The 24,837-nt window shown below is 33.6% G+C and overlaps 2 protein-coding genes across 2 annotated transcripts; one reads left to right on the top strand and one right to left on the bottom strand.

Annotated features, from left to right (window-relative positions):
- The first annotated feature begins 14,603 nt into the window (after nt 1-14,603).
- On the top strand, nt 14,604-16,554 carry LOC127087851 (serine/threonine-protein kinase RIPK). Its single transcript, XM_051028767.1, has 5 exons — nt 14,604-15,139; nt 15,247-15,382; nt 15,473-15,609; nt 15,690-15,816; nt 15,956-16,554. Exons 1-5 carry the CDS (start codon nt 14,759-14,761, stop codon nt 16,315-16,317), a joined length of 1,143 nt encoding a protein of 380 aa, XP_050884724.1. The 5' UTR covers nt 14,604-14,758; the 3' UTR covers nt 16,318-16,554.
- A 325-nt stretch (nt 16,555-16,879) lies between these two features.
- Nucleotides 16,880-17,593, bottom strand: LOC127087852 (copper transporter 5.1). The gene has a single exon (XM_051028768.1). The coding sequence runs from the start codon at nt 17,472-17,474 to the stop codon at nt 17,043-17,045; it is 432 nt and encodes a 143-aa protein (XP_050884725.1). The 5' UTR covers nt 17,475-17,593; the 3' UTR covers nt 16,880-17,042.
- Between the last annotated feature and the right edge of the window lie 7,244 nt (nt 17,594-24,837).

Raw genomic sequence — 24,837 nt, 5'->3', positions numbered from 1 at the left:
ATATCCCATTATACGTTGATAACGACATCTATAAACTGAACTAGCACGTTAAATTTTCTTATAGGTTGATGCAGTCTTTCAAATTAAATTTGTCACGTTTTAAGAGTTTTTTTCTACTCATTTTGTTGCAGTTCAAGTAGGTAGGTAATGTTTGATTTACACGTTAAATTTATTTATTCTTATTACTATATTTTTGGAAAGTAAAAAAGAAAGCATATTCTGATAGTGACATGCAAATATATTTTTGATTCTGAAATATTATCTTCTTTTTTTTAAAATGAAATTTACATTATTTTAAAAATCTAATGCAACTATCAAACAGGCCAAGTACTGATATTTACATTATTTTAAGTTTAAACACTTGAACAGTTTATGTAAACTGTCAAAGAATGATGCAATAATTTGGATTATTTTCCATAAGAGATGGATCAAAGTAGTTGATAGTTAGATTAATTTGTTCACCCTTTCTCTTTGACCATTAATGGAGGCTACCTTTCTTTATTAGTATTATTATTTTTATCTTCTTTTCAATAACTTTAATATATCCAATTATTTTTTTAAACATCTAAATGTTACTCTCTTTAATTTTTATTATAATTTTTTTAATTTATTGAATAATAATAAATATACTTAGCAGATACATAGATTATTTAATAAAATTAAAAAAAAAACTTTTATTAAAGGCTAAAGAAAGTAGTTTTTTTAACAAAAAAAAATGTTATCCCAATTTCCTAGTCACACCAAAAGAAAATAGCAATCCCATTTGTAGAAGCTATCTTCAATAATCAATTAATTTTGAAAATAGGAGCTTAATTGTCGTGATGCATGGTTTAATATTGACATGTCAACAAAAGCAATCCAGAAGAACGTGACTTACTAATAATGAGAAATATCAATTGAATGACCAAAGAAAATCCTCACAGCGCATATAAAAAATACTCCATAATGGACTTGTTGGTTTAATCAGCACTTAGCAACAAAAAAAAAAAATCAAATTCTCCCATATTCCCGAAAATGTTCATCAATATCTAGACAAAATGAAGTGGGCGACTAAGATAATTAAGCAATATATTAGTACATGTTAATTTGTTTCTAAGTGTTTGGGGAGAAATATATTAAAGATTAACATTGAAGTCAAATTTAATAGTTAATAGTTAGGCAGGTTACTTGCCCTCTAATTATTTGAAAATGTGGCAAAAACTACAGTTATTAGTATTATTCTATAAAAATGTGATAAATAGTCTCTATTTCTTCTAATCTTTTGATCACTTAATTTGAATAGTGTCGAGAAAAAGTTATTTTTAAATTTTCTCATATTTTCATATAGATATAGATCCAATCGATTGATTATGGAACCAACTGTCAAACAGTCGATTGTCTCATGATTTTGTGAAGAAAAAACGAAAATCTCATCATGTCAATCGATTGACATGAAAGACCAATCGATTGGTCCTGTCCATTTTGTGAAAAATACTTTACAGAACCTCAATGCAATCGATTGGTCCAACCTTGTTTTTCCTAAACCATTTATTTCATGTTTCTAAACCACCTGGGATGCACCATAACTTGTAGCATAATGTGTATGCATTAGATTAACATTAATCGGTCGAAATACATGAGTTTGTGTGTGTTTTAACCTAGAATCTTGATTAGGTTAGAATGATTGATTAATGAGTTTGATAACTCGTAATAATGAATGGATGGATGCGTTAGGAAGCTAACGTAGAGGTCTATAACATAGAGAGATGTCTATATGACTTATTCCACTGAATCTTTCCATTTAAGTTCAATGAACCCCCACCATAGGATGATCAGACAAATTTTGTTATGAGGCTTAGAAATGGAATAAGTTAGAATGAGACTTCCTGATCGTTTTGTAATGTGTTATGTTACCATATGTGCCTTATGTAGGTTATGAATTATATAATGATGCATGCTTTATATTGTAAATTGTTGTTTTGTGGTTTATGTAATAACATGATTAAAATCTTATGAAGATGAGTGAGGAAACCTAGGATCATAACTAGGTGAATGAACTAATAAGATATAACACAACTCAATAAAATCATATTCATTTATAACACTCAAATTCAATTAAATACATCATATAATATCTAATGAAATTCATCAACTCAGCATAACACTTTGAATGGGCACATCAATGGGTTGGGTCAACGGGTCAACGGGTTACAAAACTCAAACCCGATACACAAACCAAAACTACACTGATTATTATGGGTTGGGTTAGGTATACCCGTAAATGAATGAGTTTGGGTAATTTATGGGTTGGGTTGGTTTGGGTCAGTGGGTTCGTGAGTCGACCTGCACCCATGAACACCCCTAGTTGGACATGTCTATATAATGATGCTATTAGGCTCTTATGTTGGGTCAGTACCAAGAATTAACCCTTGTATAATATTATTCTAGATATATATTATACAAGTAGTTACAAATTTACATCGTTAATTGGTATCATTTATTACAATAATTTGGTGTGGTTAACATGGATCAAGTGTCGTCAATGAAGTATGAGATTGAGATATTCACCAGAGTGAATGATTTTGGTTTATAGCACTTGAAGATGCAATATCTTATGGTTCATCAGGGTTTGTTAGAAGCGTTGAAAGGATCGTAGAAGATGGATGTTTCCCTAACCGAGAAGGAGAAGACAACGATAATAAAGAAATCCCATATTTCCATCATATTGAACCTTGGTGATAAGGTTCTCCGGCAGGTCTTGAAGGAGAAGAAGACAATAGGTGTTTGGAGAAAACTCGAAGGGTTTTACATGACCAAATCTTTGGTCAATTGTCTACACCTGAAGTAGACTTTCTATTCATTCAAGATGAGTGAAGACAGAGTCTTGACGGAGCAGTTGCATATGTTCAACAAGTTGATTCTTGATATGGAGAATATCAAGTTTAATATTGATGATGAAGATCAAATGTTGTTATTGTTGTGTGTTTTACCTAAATCTCATGCTAAATTCAAAGAAACCCTCTTGTATGGAAGATAGCCTCTGACCTTTGAAGAAGTTCAATTAGCTTTGTACTCAAAGGATTTGAACGAACGAAATGGGTAAAAGTTGTTGCCTTTTGGTAAAGGATTGTCCATTAAGGAAAAATTCTAAAAGAATGATGGTAGGTTTGAGAAGAAGAATGGTAAAGGCCAACAAAAGTCTTATGGTGGTGATGCTCCTGTAATTAGGTGTTATCACTATAAGAATGAGGGTCATACAAGAAAGGTATGCCATGAAAGTCTGAATAATCATGGAGGTAAGGATAACGTAACACAACCATTGTGCAAGATGATTATGAATCATCTAATGTTCTTGTGGTTTCAAGCAGTAACTCTAGTAAGGAGTGGATTATGGATTCAGGATGTACTTGGTATATGAATCCAAAAAAGACGTATTTAAGGAATTGCGTGATTAAGTTGGTGGATCAGTGTTGCTAGAAAACAACAAAGCCTGCAAAAATGCAAGTATTGTATTTGTTAGATTTAAGCTCCATGATGAGTCAATAAATTTTTTAACTGGTGTCAGGTATGTACTTGATCTTAAGAGAAATTTGATTTTTCTTGGTGAATTCAACAAGAAAGGATATGTTTTCAGATGAGAGCAAGGTATCCTGAGAGTCATAAAGGGGTCGAAGAAAGTCTTGAGAGGCATAAATAAGCAAGAATTGTATACCCTTAAGGTTGAGGTTCTAAGTGGTTATGCAGATTTTGCATCCACGAAACCTGTGTCGAAGATAGAACTATGGTACATGAGATTGGTTCATGTCAGTGAAAGAGGTTCGATCGAATTGGGGAAACAAAATCTTTGAGGTGGTGACATGGTCGAAAAATTGGAGTTTTGTGAACCCTGTGTATTTGGAAAGGCTTGCATAGTGAAGTTCAATAAAGGAAAACAAAGAACACATGGATCCCTTGATTACACTCATGTTGATATTTAGGGAGCCTGTAATAAGTCCTTCAAATTCAGGTGCATGGTATTTCATATCCATAGTTGATGATTATGAAGGAGAAGGGCGATCCAAAATGCAGCGGAATTTAAAAAAAAAACTTCTCCCTTAGTGATCCTTACGAATGGGCATGATCAGTGATAAAATCGTTACCTCTTGTGGCGATTGAAACCTTTGATGCAGATCTACGGTGCGATCACGAATGTTGAATGGTGACAACGCCTCTACTCAGTCCACACGAACGGATTCCTTCAATCTCAGTGCTAGCTGCTACGAGTGAAGGCTTTGAGTGAGTGTGTGTGTGTGTGTGTGTGTGTGTGTGTGTGTGTGTGTGTGTGTGAGAGAGAGAGAGAGAGAGAGAGAGAGAGAGAAATGGAATTTCAACTACCCTAATGCTTCTGCACAAGGGTTCTATTTATAGAACCACTTGTGTGGGCTGCAAGCTAAAAAGCCCACTTAAGAATATGCGGTACCTTACCATATTTCGTATTCTACTTAAGTACATCGTACCTTACGATTTTCTACAATTCACTTAAGTGCATCGTACCTTACGGTGTTTCTTAGTTACTCTATCTCTCATCAATTCGTCCTTTTGTGTGTGACCCTGTAGGTTTTTTGCGGCATCGGCAATTATATTAAATCACGTATTTAACATAATAAACAGTGAGCGGTATCTAGAAACACATCACTGTTATCCAAGACACGAAAATGTCATGTGATCTGACAAATTATTTTGTGATAATACTTATATGTACAATTACCCTTTTGCCCTTATGTCTATATTGAACACAAGGCATAGACCGTGGCATCCTTGTCTAGTTCAATATTGGGCCCGTAGACATTTATCCTGTTATGCAGGATGGACAAATTCCATCTAGGTCACTCATGTCCCTCAGCATGCTTCGTGGAGTACCCATCAATTGTCTTTATGGTCATCCAGTTACGAACAATGTTTGATCAGTAATAAGGCACTCGACTCTACATCTATGGTACATAGTGGTTTCAGGTCAAAGGGTGGTATACACCATTATCACCATGAGAATAACTTATGACACTTAGCATAACATTCTATATAGTATTCTCATAGCGGGTCAATCCAGTATAAATATTATTCTCAATATTCATACTTATGTTTAAGACTTGATAACTCCTTATCCATGATCCATGAGATGTGATCATCAGTCTATATACATAATAGTCTTAATGCTTTAATGTTATCCCACTTCATAACAAAGCTCGACTACGGATACTTTAAGAATAGTGTCCTTATGTTTAATGGGATCTCATGATTAAGTCACACTTGATACATTAAATGGACTAGCTATTCTAGGGACTTTATTAAAGAAACATAATAAAGAAAAAGTCTTTTATTATTAATAAATAATTCGATACAAGTACCAAAAGTATTGGCCTCTAGGGCTTACACCAACAGATTATTCACAAAAATTGTGAGTATTCATTCAAAAGACTAAGGATGAAACTTTTGAAATTTTCAAAAGTTGGAAGACTCTAGTCGAAAAGAAAACTGGCCAAAAGGTCAAGAGGTTGAGAATCGATAATGGCCTTGAGTTCTGCAATGAAGCTTTCAAAAGTTATTGTGCCATGCCTAGTATTTCGAGACACAAGACTACTATGGGTACTCCTCAGCAAAATGTCATATCTGAGAGGTTCAATCGAGCAATTCGTGAAAGGGTTAGATACATGTTGGTTAGTGCTACATTGAAGAAGGTATTTTGGGCCGAGGTTGTTGTGACTACAACATACTTGATAAATAGGTGTCCCTCGATTTCCTTGAGGATGAAGACGCCTGAATAACTTCGGTCGGGCCATCCACCAGATCTCGATAAACTTAGAGTATCTGGTTGTGTAGCCTATGCCCACATTACACAAGACAAAGTCGAACCTAGAGATCTGAGATGCATGTTCCTTGGGTATCCTTAGGGAGTTAAATCCTATACGTTTTGGTGCCTAGAACCGGGTCACAAAAGGTGTATCATAACTCATGATGTGGTTTTCAATGAAGCAGAACTGGCTTTCAAGAAAAATGATGTATCTAGTCGAAATGCAAAGATCTCTGAAAAAGAGCCCGAACATGAAGAGACTTATGTTGAGGTGGAGCATATCAATGCTGAGTTGCATAACCCGGATGAAGTAGAGGAAGAAACACATGATGTTGAAGAAACTGAGGAAACTATTGATGACTACCTACTGGAAAGAGACAGGTCGAGAAGAGTCATCAAGTCACCTTAGAGACTTGGTTATGCAGATCTATAGTGTTTGCTTTAATATCTGCTAGTGGGGTATTTAATGAAGAACCGAGAGATTACAAGGAAGCTTTGAGGAGTCGAAATAAGATTGAATGGCTGAAAGCCATGGATGAAGAAATGAAATCTCTTCATGATAACCACACTTGGGAGCTGATCGAGAAACCTGTAGGAGTCAGGCTAGTCAGTTATAAGTGGATTTTCAAGGTTAAGAAAGGAATCAAACGAGTGATGTTGAAGAGATTTAAGGAAAGGCCGGTTGCTAGGGGGTTCACTCAGGAATAAGGAATTGACTTAAATGATGTGTTTTCACCTGTTATAAAGCATATATCCATTAGAATGTTATTGGCTCTGGTGGCAAAGTTCGACTTAGAACTTGAGCATATAGATGTGAAGACCACCTTCCTATATGGTGATCTAGATGAAACAATTCTAATGAAAAAACCCGAAGGATATACAGAAAGAGGCAAGGAGGATTATGTGTGTACACACTATAGAGTTGTTTGATTATCATAATTTGTTGTGAGTTGAGACTTTCCACAATGATCTTGATACATGTATAATTCTCTACAGTTCACACAACTTTATTATAAGATGTAGTAAAAAATAATGTAAGAATGTACTAAAAATGTAGTATATAGCCGAATGTCATCAACTTTCTCTAATATTGGCCGCAAAAACCTCAACCCTGGATATTGACTAGCCAAGTATGATAGTCACGTCAAGAAGATTGTGAGTCATCATGCTCCAAAGAAAAATGAATATATTATCACTTACATACCAATACGAAGGACACCAAAAAGATGATTCATGTTAATTCTTATGTCTTTTTGTAAAATTATTATCACATTGTAGATCCCATATCTCCTCTAAATGTGTCAGTTGACATCTTCATTCCTACAAAGTCAAGTAAACAATTGAACAAGGATGTGTTTTGAACTAGCCACACTGTCTTTTAACACTAAAAAAATCACAAGAAAAAGGAAGTCCAAATTAAGCAAGTTCATGGAAAAAATTGTTATAGGCCACATCATCGATACAAGGACAAATAGTTACATTGTCTTTCATGAGAAAATATCTCCATGATGGCTTTGATTTTGGGAAGAAGAAATCATAGTTTTATTCAAAGAGATGGAGAGGAAACAAAAGCTATAAAATTATTTCAGAGGATATGATTAAAAAGGAAAAATGCAAAGTCGGGAAGAACATGATACTAGACTAAGAATACTGTTAAGAAAGGATAATGAGACAGAAGGATCTTTAAATCAATTTAAAAAGGTCAATATTGTTGTGGACCAAGTGAATCGATAAGAGTGAGAAGATTTTTAATGATTCACAAGCTCAGTCAACAAGGTTACAACGGTTAGTTTTCTATTTTACATCGCAATGATGACCATATCTATACATAATAGTTATTGGTTATGCTACATCTTCTCGCATCTCAAGTTTAGTTGAAAATACAATGCATCGAAATTTGTTTATTCCAAAAAAAAAGTATTACATATCAAATAACAGGTAATTTTAGAGTTAGCCAAATCTTCCTCAATTGATAGCAAATTAAACGAATACAAACATGGTTGAACCCGTGTCAACTAAGTCTTTATCAAATTTAATAGAGTCTATCATAACTGTCAAGACTATAGACTCAATCATAATGCAATAGAACTTGCAGAAGAATGCGGAAGTTACCCAACCACAATTTGAAAGAATATTAACACTAGGAATAGGACCAACGGAACATAACGAGATATAGACATTAAGCCAAACAAAAAGTGTTGCATTTTTTTGAAAAATTAGTAGAATGAGACATCATTTATTCTTTAGGTAAAAAATTTATGGTAATTTCAGATAATTTTCTCTTTAATTATCACAATTTATAAATTATTTAATTTTTTCACCTGTTTAAATAAATAAATTCCAAAACATCAAATTTACAAAATACAAAATTTAGACTCTATCATTACACCCTGTTATAATTCCACGCTATTTATATCATTCAACTTTCCAAACTTATAGTTTAGAGATATCTAACAAAACACCAATCACTTTCTTGCTTAGAACTTCCATTTACATGGCATAACATGCACATTTTCTTGTGTTCTTTAATGCTGCAACTTGGGTAGTTTGTTACGGACTGTTTGGAGAGAGCCAACGTTTGATTTCAACTCTTAACATCATCACCTACTACAACTACAAGCCCTGAATATCTCATTACGTTGATAACGACATCTATAAACTGAATTATGACGTTAAATATTCTTATAGGTTGATGATGGAGGCTTTCAAATTATTTTAAGTTTAAACACTTGAACAGTTGATGTAAACTGTCAAAGAATGATGGTTAGATTGATTTGTTCACGCTTTCTCTTTGACCTTAGTGGAGGGCTGGAGGCTATCTTTCTTTTTTATATTTTTTATCCTCTTCTCAATAGTTTTAATAAATCAAATTAGCTTTATAAAGTCCTTGTTGTAGTTATAGATTGCCTTCTATAATACTATTAGTATTGAATATATAATCCTATCCTAGTCACTCCAAAGAAAATATAAGAGGAATCTCATTTACAGAAGCTACCTTCAATCAGAGAATTTATCCTCTCGCATCCCCAAATTTAATCAGTCACCCTCCTCCAATTTTTGATAATATTCGTATTACTCTTGATAAAATTATAATAAAAAAGTACATAAGAAAAATCTTGTAAAATAAATTAAAAATTTGATATGAATTGAAAAATTTAAGAGTATATTTAAAAAAAATTGGTATGTATTTTTACCAATTAAAAAAAACGAATTTCGGATTTTTTTGATAAATTCGCTACGTTTTGTTGGGGTGTTCGGGAAAGTCAGGAGCGCAATGAGACTAATGCTCCAAGACCACAATAGAGAAAGGATACCACATCTCAACCCAAAACCTTAAGGTGTTAGATAAATGTGTTCTCTCTCTTATAAATCCAACATTTCACCTACCCATTCATAGGCGATGTGGGACTTTAACCACTAACACTTGCACTAACATTTTATTGTTGGGGTTGTTTGAAAATATACATGTTGATACTTTTTATGGTGGAGTATGATTGTCGGTGAAAACAATAAAAATTTATGTAATATTTTCAATCAAGGTGGAGATTGTTATGTTAGTTGACTTTCTTTGTTCTCTTATTCTTGTATTAGAGTGTTGCGAGATGTAGTTAAATATTTATTTTGAAGGGTGTGAGTGTATTGGGGCCTGAGTTAGTTAAGGGTATATTATGTGTTGTAACAATTTTCACATAGTGTTATTTTCTGGTTGTCTATTGACAACGACCGTGGTTTTTTTTCGATTTTGGAGTTTCCACATTATGTTCTTGTTTTGTGATTGTGTTCCTCTTTTTTCTCTATGTTTTTCTTTGTTTTCTCACAATATTTGGTATCATAGATTTTTGTTCGATCCAGGGATAAGTGTTCTTAGTATGCTTTGTGGTTGCAGTTTTGTCTGATCTTTCACATCAAAAAAGAAGGATAGTATTGTGAAAGAGTTGTTGAGCTGCAGTAAAAAATTCCGCTGTGTAGTTTGGACTAGAGAAAATTGATGGAAAAAAATTTTTGACTTGTGGAAAGTTCAAGTCAAAGATGTGTTGATACAATCAAGATTACATAAGGTGCAAGATTGTGCCGGTGGTTGAAGAGCTTCCTGCCAACAAGGAAGTTGCACAATAAAGTTTCAACCTGATTTTCGATATGTGAGAATTATTGAAGTGATTTAACTTCAAGTGAATTATACTCTTCTTTAGGTGGAGTATGATAGTTTTTTAAAACTATGATTGTCGGTGAAGACAATGTGGAAATTCTTGGAGTAGTTTAACTTCAAGTGAAATTTATTATTCATGATAAAATATATGATTGTCAATGATGACAATGCAAAATTCTTGAAGTGGTTTATCTTCAAGTGAAATATATTCTTCATGAGAGAGTATGATTATTTTTAAAACTATGATTGTCGGTGAAGACAAGGTGACAATTCTTGGAGTGGTGTAGCTTCAAGTGACTATACTCTTTATGATGGAGTATGATTGTCGGTGAAGACAATGAAAGTTTATGTATTATTTTTAATCAATGTGGAGATTGTTGGGGTTGATTGGTTGAAAATATACATGTTCATACTCTTTATGGTACACTATGATTGTCGGTAGAAATAATGAAAGCTAATGTATTATTTTCAATCAAGGTGGAGATTGTTGGGTTGGTTGAAAATATACATGTTGAAGAAGACTCACATCGCTTAGTTTTGTGAATGAAGAGAGTCCAAGGCTATATATAGGATACAAGTTCTTTGAAGTCCCACATCGCTTAATTTTGTGAAAGAAGGGGGAGTGCAAGGCTATATATATGATTCAAGTTCTTCATTCCAAGATGCATTAGTCAAAAGCACTTTAAGCTTGTATTTGACCTTCTTTATTCTCTTATACTATTGTATTAGAGTGTTGTAAGATGTAGTTAAATATTTATTTTGGAGGGCTCCTCTTTTTTCTCTATGTTTTGCTTTATTTTTTCACAATGTTTTGTAATATTCTTGTTTTTTGAAAACTCGATAGTTCATATTTGATAGAGCTAAAAAAAAATTAGCACTACTATTTTTTAAAAATATGTGCAAAAAATGTGTTTTGTACATTTTTTTTTTAAATCCAGTAAAAACTCATAAACCCCTCAAAAAATCTGGTAAACACGAATTTTAAAAAAAATGTAAAATTCATGAAGATATTAAGATAAAAACACTACTTCAAAAGAGTTATTATATCAAATTTAGGAGGTGGCAGGATAAATTCCCCTTCGATCATCAATTAATTATCTTATAATTTAAGTTTTATTAAAGATTTTCTGATGAGGTCAATTTTTGTTTTATTAAAAAAACTTATGGATCTTAAATTGGACTTTATGAGGTTTTTGTTTGAGTTATTTACAAATGAAAAACTAGTGAGAGATCTAACTATTTTTATTGTTTTGACCCCTAAATTTTATAATCCTCGTATGCTTTTCGCTTGATTTTTTTAATGGGGTTGTTTATACAAGGTGTTGACCAAGTTCCTTTAATGGAGGTGTTTATATAAGGTGTTGTCTAAGTTCCTAGCTAAACGCTTGAGCTTAGTTATTGATAATGTAATTTCTGAGGTTTAGTCTACATTTTGTGAAGAATCATCAAATTTTAGAAGGTATTGAAAGCTAATGAAGTGGTGGATGATGCTAAAAAATAAGAAAAAAATTGATTATGTTTAAAGTGGGTTTTAAGAAAGTTTATGATTCTGTAAAATGTGGATATTTGGATTACGTAAATGGAAATATGGGGTTTTTAATGAGATGAAAGAAGTGGATTAAGGAGTGTACCTGCTATATTTCAGCATAGTTCTTACTAATGGAAGCTCAGTTGACGAATTTACTGTTGAGAGAAGATTGAGGCAGGGTGGCCCTTTGTCACCGCTATTATTTCTGATCGCGATTGAAGAACCTTATGCTTAATCATGTCGTAAACACTGGTCTTTTTAGAGGTTATAGGATCAACACAGACTCCAAAGTCATAATCTTCCACTTGCAATTCGCTAATGACACTCTAATCATGTGCAAAATGAGCTAGGAAAATATTAGAACTTTAAACACAATTTTGATTCTTTTGAAAATGATATTAGGTTCGAGATTAATTTTCACAAGAGCTTACTAGTTAGAGTTAATGTAGTGGATTCGTGGCTAGTAGAAACTTTAGTATTTTTAAATTGCAAAATAGGAAACCATGTCGGTGCTTGTTTTGAAAACTTATTATTAAGAGAATTACAAAAATTATTATTGAAGTGAAAAAGCAAGAACTTATCGGTAGGTGGTCATCTACTACTCATTAAATATGTTTTCAAATCTTTGATGGTTTATTTTCTTTCATTTTTATTGAATCTCACAAGTATTATACCATCTATTAAATTCTTATTTAAGTCTTTCTTATGGGAGGGAAGTGAGTAAGTGCAAAAGGTTCATTGAATCAATTAGGAAAAAGCGTGTTCAAATAGGAATATAGGTGGGTTGAAAGTTTGAAGGGTAAGGGAGTTCAATCTATCCTCGATAGGAAAATGATGGTGGAGGTTGAATGTTGATCATGATGGGATGTGGTTTAAGGTCCTAGCAGCGAAATATGTGGTAAAAGGTGGAAGTATTAAGGGCGAAGGTAGTATGTCGTTTGTGTGGTGTATAGACTTGACTAGAGTTAGGTAAGGAAGATAGATGAACCAAGGTCGATGGTTAGAGGATCGGTTAACACGTTTAGTGGGTAATGGAGAAGGGTCATCTTTTTGGAATCACCATTGGCTAGAAGGGGGAGACTTGGTAATAGGTTTCGTCGATTTTATGAGTTGGCATTTATAAAAAAAAAATATATTTTTTACGGAGATGAAAATAGTAGGTTAGGGGTTTGGGGGTCTTGGTTGAAGGTGGAAGAGGAGACTTTTTGCATGGGAGGAGGGATAGGTGGCAAAGTTTTATTCTTTGATAGTTAACATTGTTTTATAGGAAAGTGTTTATGAGAGTTGGAAATGGATCCACGATCATGATAATGATTATCCCGTGAAAGATGCATATAACATTCTAATACACGAAGACTAACTTGGCCCTAATCTGACTTGGAATATCGTTTGGAACAAAATTATTACACCGCTAAAAGTATACATGCTTGCTTGGAAGTTGATTAACAATAAAGTTCACCTAACGAGATGAGGAATAATTCTACCAACATCGATGGGATGTAGAGGTGGATGTGCTAAGGAGGATAGTTTTCTTCATCTTTTTTTAGAGTGCGGGTATTTTGGCTAGATTCAAAGTTGTCTTCAATAATAACTAAAGGTTTTTTTGTGTTTTTTAATATTATTCGACATCATATCCTTCAATTTGTGAACCCTGTACTTTCAACAAAGAGGTCTAAAAGTGTTTTCAAGTCATTTGGTGGCGAGGAACTTGGTTATTTCAAAAGATTTTTTCCCCATACTTTCAACAATAAGAACCAAGTCTCTTTCAATTGTTGAACAGAGTTAAAATTCTTTCTTGGTGTGACCGTAGGGCTAAGGAGCATTTAACTTGTCACCGCTCAACTTATACTTGACACGTAAAAAATGTCTTTATTATTATTTATCAACTAAATTTTATTTTTCTTCCAAAATTTTGACTCTTACTAACAAATCAAAAACGAAATTTTCGATTATACAATTTAAATTTCCGATACATATTTTTTCTCATTTCTGAAAATTCTCACATTTATATCAAAAATTTTAAAATTTCAGATAAAAAAATATCAGAAATTTCAAAATTTCTAATAAAAATTTCAAAAATTTCAAATTTTTTTATAAAAAATACCGAAAATTTCAAAATTTCTGATAAAAAATACCGAAAATTTCAAAATTTCTGATAAAAAATATCGAAAATTTTAAAATTTTTAAGAAAAAACAAAAACTTCCGTAAATTAAAAAATTGTCGATAATTTTATTGAAAATTTCCAATAAAATTCTATAAATTTTTAAAATTTTCAAAATTTATCCAAGAATATAACAATAAAATTGCTCTAAATGAAAAATGTCAGGTATAAGTAGGATGATAAGTTAAATGCTCAATAGAAGGGGACGTTTATTAATATGAGTTTTTGGTGGACTACGCATCAGTGTGACATTGGTTACTCTAGTATGTAGCCAAGGATGTTTTTATCGTATCCTTTTGTTTTGTCTTTGGTAAAGAAAAATTATGGTCTAGGAACATCTTGTGCTTAAGTAAATTCTCTTTTTCATTAATATACTTTATTTTGCCTTCTTTAAAAAAACATTATAATTAATTAATTTTGAAAATAAGACTTTGATATTGACATGTTAACAAAAGCAATACAGAAAAGCATGACTTACCAATAACGAAGAAATATCAATTGAATGACCAAAGAAATCCCTCACATGGTGCATAAAAAAAATCTACAATGGACTTGTTGGTGTAATTACCACTTAGCAACAATTATTCAAATTCTCCCATATTTTCCCAAAAATTTCATCAACCTCTAAACAAAATTAAGTGGACGACTAAGGTAATTAAGCAATATAGTTACATGTTAATTTGTTTCTAAGGGGGTTGGGGAAATAATGTGTAGATTAACATTGAAGTCAATAGTTAGGCAGATTACTTGACCTCTAATTAATTGAAAATGTGACAAAAACTATAATTATTAATATTATACTATAAAAAATGTGACAAAAAAATTAAATAATTACCAATATTCATGCATGTATGTATATAGTGTAACTCTGTCAAATAGAATGTGACCTTAGTGTTATTATATATTCAAGAGGTCCATAAGTCAAGGAATCTCTGCATAAGTAATTTTCTAAGGTTAGTTAGGATTAGAAGAATGTACATGCCATGAATTCCTAATCTTTTACTAATTATTTTAATTAGTGTCATCATCAATTATGTCATCTAGTATTTTTGTTGGCTTTATATTTCACTAAGGTGTTTTTATTTTGTAGCATTACACAAACCAATTATTTGTAGATGAGTTCTAAAAAGATTACATGGAAGTCTATTGTTTTGATCTTAGGTTGTTACAAGACAACATACTCTTTGGAGGAATCAAAAAAACAAGGCTCATTCCAAAGGTTGTCTTTGTCGGATATAAGCATTTCTAACTCTAGTATTCAAGCTATTGAGGATCTTTCAGTTTCTTTAGCTGGTTCAAAGCTTTACATGTTCAATCTTGAGGAGCTTAGAGAAGCAACACATAGTTTCTCATGGAGTAATTTGTTAGGTGAAGGTGGTTTTGGACCGGTTTATAAGGGTTTTGTTGATGATAAACTCAGACATGGTTTGAAGGCTCAACCTGTTGCTGTCAAAAGATTGAACTTGGATGGCTCACAAGGTCACAGAGAGTGGTTGGTTAGTAAAATACTAGAGATATGAAATGAAACATAGGTTATAGGTAATGGAACATGATTAAGGTAATGAAACATGATTAAGAACATGGTTTTTTTTTGGTTTTATAGGCAGAGATTATATTTCTTGGACAGCTACGACATCCGCATCTTGTGAAGTTGATTGGATACTGTTGCGAGGAAGAGCAGAGGCTTTTGGTGTATGAATATATGGCAAGAGGAAGCTTGGAGAATCAATTATTCAGAAGTATGTTTCATTTTCTTTACTTTTATCGATACTATATTAACGAACCTTTAAGGTTTGATTTCTGATTTTCTTTATTTGCAATATATGCAGGATATTCTGCTACCTTACCATGGTCGACAAGAATGAAAATTGCATTAGGTGCGGCTAAGGGACTAGCTTTTCTTCATGAAGTGGATAAACCTGTAATATATAGAGATTTCAAAACATCGAATATATTACTGGATTCGGTAATTCTCTTGCTCGATCATAATGTTGCATCTTATGCTAAACAATATCATTTAAGTTTTTTTGTTCTTTTTGAATTCAGGATTATACTGCTAAACTATCAGATCTTGGGTTAGCTAAAGATGGTCCTGAAGGAGAGGAAACACATGTGACAACAACATGTATAATGGGAACAAAAGGCTATGCTGCTCCTGAGTATATCATGTCAGGTATTTACGGAGAGTATGTTCGAATAAACAATTTAATTAAGTGTTTATAGTATAATTGCTTATTTTATAAGTGTTTACGATCAAGTTATTTCTCTTACAATAAATAAAAATAAGAGTGATGTGTTGTTGGAATTTTCAGGTCACCTTTCTACCAAGAGTGATGTGTATAGCTATGGAGTAGTGTTGTTGGAACTCCTGACAGGAAAGAGAGTGGTGGACAAAAACAGACCAAATAAAGAGAAACACCTTGTGGAATGGGCAAGGCCTATTTTGAGAGATCAAAGAAAGGTTCTTAATATCATAGACTCAAGATTAGAGGGACAGTTTTCTATTAAAGGAGCTTTGAAGGTTGCTGCATTGACATATAAATGCTTAAGCCACAACCCTACTCCAAGGCCTAATATGAGTGATGTGGTAAAGATATTGGAATCACTTCAAGACTTTGATGATGTGATCATAGGACCATTTGTGTATGTGGCTGTTAGTGAAAATGGCCAATGAGATAATGACAAGTGGTATCTGGTTTGGTCCTAGGCACATAAAAACTATGTTCTGCCTATGGTAATGCCAATTCATAAGCATAGAATATAAGATATTTTTGTCTCTTTTTAATCATGAAGCTGAATGTAAGTAATTACTAGGTGCATGATTAAGTTGAGCAAATATAAAATTTGTGTAACACTTACAAGATGGATGATACTCTATGCTCTATATACTACTAGTACAATTGAAGGTTCATAGATTTTTTTAAAGTGTGATAAAATAGTTAGTTTTATTTTTCTTTTAAAATAGGATACTTTCAGTTTGTTATGGTGAAAATACTCCAGTAAATAATAAAATTAGTTTTATGTGTACAACAAACTTTAAATAGCATATATTCATTTTGAAATGGCATTCCTATTGAATACTGATAATGCGTATTATTTTTCTGCTTTATTTAGCTTCTTGATTTTGGAATGGCTTCACTTATGGTATGAAAAGTGATGCCAATTGCTTCTTTTTTTTCTTTTTCTTCTTCATTTCTCAATTCTCATACATGATGAAAAGTTGATAAATCCCAAGCTATCTTAACAATAATTTATTGATAATAATTAGTTAATTACAATAACTGCATAAACACCATGTCTAAAATTCCCACTTGCAACAGATCTAATTTAAAACAGTAGAAAAATAGCGATAACAGTAAAATCTAATCGATTAGCAATAATCATAACAAGAAACCGAAATCAAGCGCATGCGCAAGAACTATCAACGACGACGGAATCTTCGCCGTCGCTCCTGAACAACAAATAACCAACCGCAAGACCAACAACAATAGCTATAAACACGCCACCGTTATACGACATAACAGACAACATCAAGAAATACCCGATCGCCGAGCTTAACCCGAACAGAACCGCTCCGGCGACTCTCACGCCTAATTTTGCTCCACTTCCGGCGAACGTCCGTCGAAGAAGAGGCGCCTCGATCTCAGCCGGAAACGGCTTTCCGGAGGCCAAGAGCTTGAGGCGAATACGGCGATTCTCGAGCAACTGGTAGAAAATGGAGACGATGAGACAAGCGAGTAGACTCAGTGTGTAACTCGTCCATGAATCGGTTTTCCATGAATCGAAGAGGAGAGTTACTTTTTTGCTCCAATAGAAGGTCATGTGCATCATCTTCGCTGAGTTTTTTTTTTTTTTTGAACTTCAAGGGTTTGTTAAACCACAAAATCAACTTTTTCTTTGTATTTTCTATCCTTCCTTCTATTGATTCTTAGTTGTTGTATTTTTTTTGTTAGGTTGCTTCTTAGGTACGCTGTTGTTATTCCCAAAATGCCCTCGTTGAGCATATTTTTGAAGGGTATTTACGGAATTTTGTTGATAAAACAAACTGGTTAGTAGTACTGTAGTACTAGTACATGCATATCGAACATCGCCGATCTTGATCTCTGTCGTACTTGTACTGCATAGTCGTCTGGTAGCACTAATTTAAATTTATTAAGAAATATAATTAAGTATATTTAAATTTTTTGATTTTAGATGAGAGAGACAATATAATTATTGACTTTTTTTTAACTACATTGCCCTTTTTTTAAAATAATAATTTTAATATATCTTTTTTGGAAAAAAAATATCAGAACGCCCCATTTGAGTCCTTTCACTCGCTCATTCAAATGATGAATTGGTGAAGGACGAAACATGACTGCACTGACTCGCTTATTGATTGGACGAATAGTAACATGAATTTTTCCCATGCATGAACTCAACCAACGGATGGCCTGACCGAGTGAATGCAGTGTTATTTTTTTTATTTTTTTATTTTTTTTAAATTAATTTAATAAAGCTAATGAATTAATATTGTTTTAAAATAATATGGTTATTACCAATGACTTTCATTGACCGAGCAATTGCTTTGTGTTTGTACTGTCTCGGCCAATGATTGACCGAGTATTCATGTATTAATTTTCTATAAATAGCAGAACTTGTAGAAATGTAAATTCAGATCACAAAATCCATTATTTTGGTAAGAATGTCGGTTTTGGGTCTTGTGTTTTATGGACAAGGTGAAAAAATCAGTGTTTGCCTCGATCCGCAATAGAATTTTAGAACACTGATTGCAGTCATCCACACTGGCTTTCGACAGTTGGCGGACATCGTATGAAGGTGAGAAAAGTAGAGTATCTTTGTCCATACATAATGTTGACTGATGCAAGCCCCAATGGTATGTACATGTATTATCTGGATCGTATAGAAAATGATGAAGATGTTCAGTGTATATTTTTGGCACATAGTGGTGAAGTTAACAGAGGAGTGGAAGGTCCACTTGTGTTAGTTGTTGTTGATTAGTTTTTTAATAACCTCTAAGAATTTTAGTTGATGTGATTGCATTTTGTAACCAGAAACCTTTGATTATCAAATGTATTTCATAATGTTTGTTTCCAAAAGACATTATTAATACACAATGATTGATATATAGTACGTGCATAGTAGTTAATAATAAAAAAAAAAACATAATCATTTAGAGGGTCCTGCAACATTTGGACATTTCCTATGCATGTGTCCTATTTCACGACAAATTCCACACCTTCTTTTTTCCTTTTCAACATTGTCCATCCCGGTTCTAATTCGGGTGATGTTTTTGTGCCCTTTCTTCCTCCTTCTCATAGAGTCATCGTAGCAAAGAATAAATCCTTCATATTGTGGCCAATTCTCCTCATGGGGAAGTCCTAGGAAACTCTCCTTATAGACCTTGAAGACGTTAAGAATTTTGAACACGTCTGGTATGTGAATGGAGTAGTCCTGGCGTATACTCGAACATGCTGCGATTACATGGGAGCAAGGTAAGTGAAATGCCTGAAATTTCCCACAGTCGCAGTGTTGTTTCCTAAGATCAACGCTGAATGTAGCGGTTGGTCGACCATCATTCTGATTAATCTTCTCTTGTGCCATGAAATAGAATCTCTCGCGATCAAATTGCATGACGTTACTTGTATTAGCTTTACTGACTTCCTCACCCATCCCCTTGTTGCAGTTATCAGTGAAAACTTGCCCAGAGGCTAACATTTTTGTCCATTGATGGCCTCTTTTACCAAATAGTGATCATAATCGATAGTACGTAGATTTGACCAATGCAGTGATTGGAAGGTTTCGGGTTTCTTTGAGTACGAAGCTCATTGCTTATGCCAGATTAGTTGTCATGTGACCCCAACATTGCCCTCTGTCAAATGCCATTGCCCTCTTCTCTCGAGGGATGTTATCTATCCATGATAAAGCGTCATTGTTTGTTCTCCGAATTTCCTCCGATAGTAGTTAAATTTCGCCTATGTCAACGCATAACCCATGTTAACAACTATTTTGCGCAGTTCCTTGTCTTTAATCTCACGCATGAAGTTTTGCGCAATGTGTCTAATGCAATACACGTGTGAAGACGGAGGATACTGCCAACCATTTTCCAGATTGTTATATGCACTCTTTATAGATTCATGTTTGTCTGATATTAGACACAAATTTGCTTGGGGAGTAACGTGTATTCTCAAATTCTTAAGAAAGAAACTCCAAGCATCCTTTGTCTCACTTTCAACCAATGTGAACGCTCTTGGAAAAATGTTCTCGTTCCCATCCTGTGCCACATCCATCAGCAGAGTCCCCCTGTACTTGCCATACAACCATGTTCCATCAACCTGCACAATAGGTTTACAATACGTGAAACCACGTATACATGGTCGAAACGCTCAAAAAAGACGATGAAAGATCCTTTGGTCACCCAAGTGTGATCCATCATTTAAAATCACAGGTAAGGATTGCAATTATGTAATAGTACCTGGTAGATATGTTTTCATTATCAGTATCCACTACGGCAGATCGTTGTAAGATGTCTCCAAATTTCCATACAACGACTCGATTTCCTTACACTTTGCAATCCATGTCTTTTTGTAGGATATGATATACCTGTATTTTTCAACAACATGAGCGATGATCGCCTTCACCTTAAGAGAAGCGTCGCGATTTACAAGCTCCATTATGCTTTTACCAATCATTTCTGAACTGAGTTTTGTATGGTCTTGTGACATAGAAGTGGTTGTGCATGTATGAGGCCCGCCAGACTTACCAACTCTCCACTTTGAGTTTCCCTTACGCAAAGAAACCCTACATTTGAAATTGCATGTAGAATCTCTACATTTGATGACATAACGTACATTGTCAGATTTAGTCACAGAATAATCTAGACTACATTTTATATGTCATTGTTGCAACGCATCAACACACGTTTCCTTATTTTCAAAATCAATGCCCTCCTCTATTTCGTCAGTATTGTGAATTGGTATGAAACTTCCAAAAGCAGAGATTGGTTCAGCATCATCCAAACTTATATTTTACATGTGAACAGGTGGATTGTACAAACTAATCGGTTGAGCTCTTAGTGCTACGGTCGGTGTGTCGGTGATATCTCCATTGCCATCGTCATCACTAACACCAAATAGATCTTCAAATCGGACCTCTTCTTGATCATCCTCATTATTATCTCCCACCTCTTCATTTGGTATGAAAGGTTCATTATTTTGAGTCGGTTCTTCGTCAATGGTTTGACTCATTCCGTACTGGTGTGACTGTATGGATTGCGTTTGATATGTTTCAAGATTTTCAAGTAGACAACATATATCTCAATGGTGGGTAACTAAGAAATGTTATATGACATTGAAATATTGACTTGACATCTTCGTCATTCTCAATAGGTGTCATTACGTAAAAGACGGTATCATCGTCTCCATTAATTAATGGATGGCGATAAATAATGTCTTCAACACAATTTTGTAACTTTTTTTCAATTCGATCTTTTAGATGATGGAAGTCAGAATTGATGTGAATTTTGAATAAATGCACATTTGTATTGCTAAATGAGAATCCCTCGTTAACATTTGTGAAAATTGACCTGTTAGAATGGATAGACACGACTAAATTTCTTTGAGCCATTTGGATATAGATATGCATGTAGGAGATTTGGTTTGTTGGCAATGAATACCATTAAAGACCTAATTTATAGTCAAAAAACGATTTCCAAGGATACCAAACCCTAAACCCTAACTCGGCCATTTATTGGGCGGATAAAAAAGCAGCCAGAAGTAGCTCGTCATTTCATTTGACGAGAGATAAAGTGTGAAAACCAAGCTCGTCCATTCGTTGGACGACCCAAAATGCTAGAAGACTAAGCTCATCCTTTCGTTGGACGAGTCAATGGGCGGCCTAGCTCGGCCATCCAATGGGCGGGTCTGAATGCGTGCATCTTTGGCAGTTCCATGTCTAATCAGCCAGGGAATCCTTGTAAGGAACACGCTATAGGTTTTTTTGCATGCATGTACTCATAAGTTCCATCAACCTACACTATTTTCACCAATTGATTTAATATTTTTTCACCCCTATAAATTTACCTTTCATCCACAACTAATTTTCATCAACTACTTTCAGTTTCTCACATCAAATATTCATTATCTTCTATTTCACAACTACAAAATGTCTTTGTTGTGGATGGGCGAATCACACTGTGGGACAGCAGCGAACATTGCTGAATATGTAAGTATGTGTATTCTTTACTTTTTTTAAAATTCGGCTTCTCATCACAACAAAATATTCATTATCATTTTTATATGAATTTCAGGAAGACACTAGGTTTCGGGTCCATTCTCATACTTACATTCAACCAAGTGCGGTTATAATACCCTATTTGGAACTAGAGGGTTTTGCAAATGTAGCCAAGATAGCAAGTTTAAAAGTAGACTCTAAACTAATTGTTGCATTGTTAGAGAGATGGAGACCCGAGACACATATGTTTCATTTACCAACTGGTGAATGTACTATCACACTGGAGGATGTGAGTATGTTACTCGGTCTCCGAATTCATGGTAAAGTTGTTAATGGCCCAACAAATGTAACTAATGATGTTTACATGGAGAATTTGGGCGTCGAACCGACCGCTTTAGATAAAAATGGGGCTTATGTCAAAATTGTTTGGTTAGAAGCTCTATTAACACAGCTAAAAAATAACTCTACCCCGACGGAGGCGGAAAACATTCTTCATGCAAAATTTTATATTTTACTATTAATTGCTACTTTTTTAATGTCAGATAAGAGTCATAATTTATTGCATTCTTCTTGGATATCTTTAGTAGGAGACCTAGAAAAATGTAACACATACAGTTGGGGTTCTGCTTGTCTGGCAACATTATATAGACATATGTGCAACGCAACCCATAAAGGATTGAAGAGCATATGAGGTTGTGTTGTATTACTAAGTGTTTGGGCATTCACATGCATACCCTTGTTTTCCCCAGTTAGTGACGAGGTTCCATCACATTTGTATGCATTAAGGTACTGGTTTTCATTGAATGCAATTTATATTTCTCAAAATTAATGATACATCGCGTTAATATTTTTTTTCAATGCAAGATGGTGCAAATGAGGTATGCATTATGGAAATAATCCTCTTCATCATATACGTGGGTCCCGGGTTGCAATTGAGCACATGGAAGAAAATGATGTAAGTATGGTTAATTATAATATTCAACTTATCTAAATTTCTTTTATACATTGTAATAATTATATTTCTTTTAACAGTTTATATGGAGGTCATGCATACAATATCCAGTGTCTGATTATAGTGACAGTCGAGTCTGGAGTGCAACGACATATATAGTATGTTTCTTTACCGTTGAGATGCATCAGACGGATCGGGTCAATGTCCAATTTGGACTCGAACAACACATCCCGTCTCAGCCAAGATATCTAAGTGAACACCATAATATGACTATGGTCCAAGCTTGGGATAAACATTGGCAAGATTTAAACAAAGAAGATATCAAAGAATGGAAAAGGAGAAGGTATTTGGTGTTACAAGGTAACTCGGTAATTGGTGAGTCTAAGCCGGGTAGAGAATAGATGAATTGGTTTTTGTCAATTCCTTTTACACACGTTGCTCCGACACAATTTTTGACTGATCCCCGTCAACATGTCTCTTCTTCAACCCAACAAACAACATCACCCTTACATCAAGACATCCCCCGACATACACATCCCAATTTGGGGCCCAACCATCATCATCAGCTCAACAAACTTACCAACACACCCAGACCACCCAACAACACACCATCTATTCCACCTCAACCCAACACCATAATCCCCACACTTCATTCCCTTAAACAAACTACTTTTACAACCAACAATATCAACAACAAACCAACCTACGCCCACCCATACAATACACTCCAATTCCTCAACCCAACTTTGATAACTCAAACCCTCATTATCAACCCCAAACATTTAACACCACATTCGCACAACCCACTCCTACATACAACCCTGATGATGTCTACTATCCTCCTATCCAACACACCCAACACAACACCTTCACACAACCAACACATTCACTACCCAACTTTGACCTCATCGATGACCATCTACTGAAATATGCTTTCTTTTTCCATTCAAGAACTTGACGGTATGGATATGCCTCTAAAAACATCACAGCAACATCAAAGTCAACAACAAGATCAACATGAAGATCTGTCTTCCGACTCATCTTCGTCTCCCGCAAGACAAAGACAAGAAGACTTGGGCAAGGGAAAACGCAAAAAAGTTGGCACAAGATGTGGAACAGGCGGTCACTATAAATAAAATGTATTTCTTTCATGTATATCAATAAAATTATTATTACTCATTACAATTCATTATATGCCTCATTATAATATTTATAGTTTTATTATTAAAATAATTTTTTAATTTATAAAAATATTATTATTTAAAAAAAATCATTTTTGTTATTTAAATATAAAAATAACTAGAAAACTATTTAATAATAATTTTAATAATGTAATTAAATTATAAAATTGTATTTAAAATAAATAAATAAAAACCCCTTGATTAGCTCAGTCAACCATTGGCCGAGTCTATCCATCACGAAAAAAGCTTCACCAACCCGTCCTTTGAATGGGTGAGTCAAAGGACTAAAGTGGGGCATTCCGGGATTTTTTTTTCAAAAAGAGGTATATTGGAATTATTATTTCAAAAAAGGGACACTATGGTAAAAAAGTCCACAATTATTAGTATATTTTTAGTTAAATTATCTTCTATTAACAATATTAAGTCATTAATGCAGGGATACCTTTGGAATAAAAGCATTAAATGCACCTAGATTTATTGACATTTGCTTATATTTAAGGCCCAAAAAATTAGAAGACTTTTATTTATAAATAAGGCCCGAGAGAGTATCTTTGAAACAATTATAAGACAATTATCTTTATAATTATCTTCTTTTAATATTATATAACTATTTTTACTATATTTTCTTTATTTTTATTCTAAAAATTAAAAATACTTTTTAATTATTTAGTATTAATTAAGTTAATTATAGTATTAATCACAACTGAGATGAATTTTAGATAAAATTATATGCATTGTATCGAATTATGAAGTTTTAAAAGATTAATAAATTATTTTATTTATATAAATTTATTAATTATGAAAAATAAGTATGTTTATGATTCAATAC

The sequence above is a fragment of the Lathyrus oleraceus genome, chromosome 5 (assembly GCF_024323335.1).
Source record: "Lathyrus oleraceus cultivar Zhongwan6 chromosome 5, CAAS_Psat_ZW6_1.0, whole genome shotgun sequence".
In the NCBI taxonomy this organism is placed as follows: Eukaryota; Viridiplantae; Streptophyta; class Magnoliopsida; order Fabales; family Fabaceae; genus Lathyrus; species Lathyrus oleraceus.
This window is presented reverse-complemented; position numbering and strand designations above follow the sequence as displayed.

What these genes read in the sequence shown, in the direction of transcription:
- LOC127087851 (XM_051028767.1), top strand. Translation starts at nt 14,759, where the DNA reads ATGAGTTCTAAAAAGATTACATGGAAGTCTATTGTTTTGATCTTAGGT. An exon ending in GGAGAATCAATTATTCAGAA is followed by an intron (nt 15,383 to 15,472) that starts GTATGTTTCATT and finishes CAATATATGCAG; the next exon opens with GATATTCTGCTACCTTACCA. An exon ending in CGAATATATTACTGGATTCG is followed by an intron (nt 15,610 to 15,689) that starts GTAATTCTCTTG and finishes TTTTGAATTCAG; the next exon opens with GATTATACTGCTAAACTATC.
- LOC127087852 (XM_051028768.1), bottom strand. Translation starts at nt 17,474, where the DNA reads ATGATGCACATGACCTTCTATTGGAGCAAAAAAGTAACTCTCCTCTTC.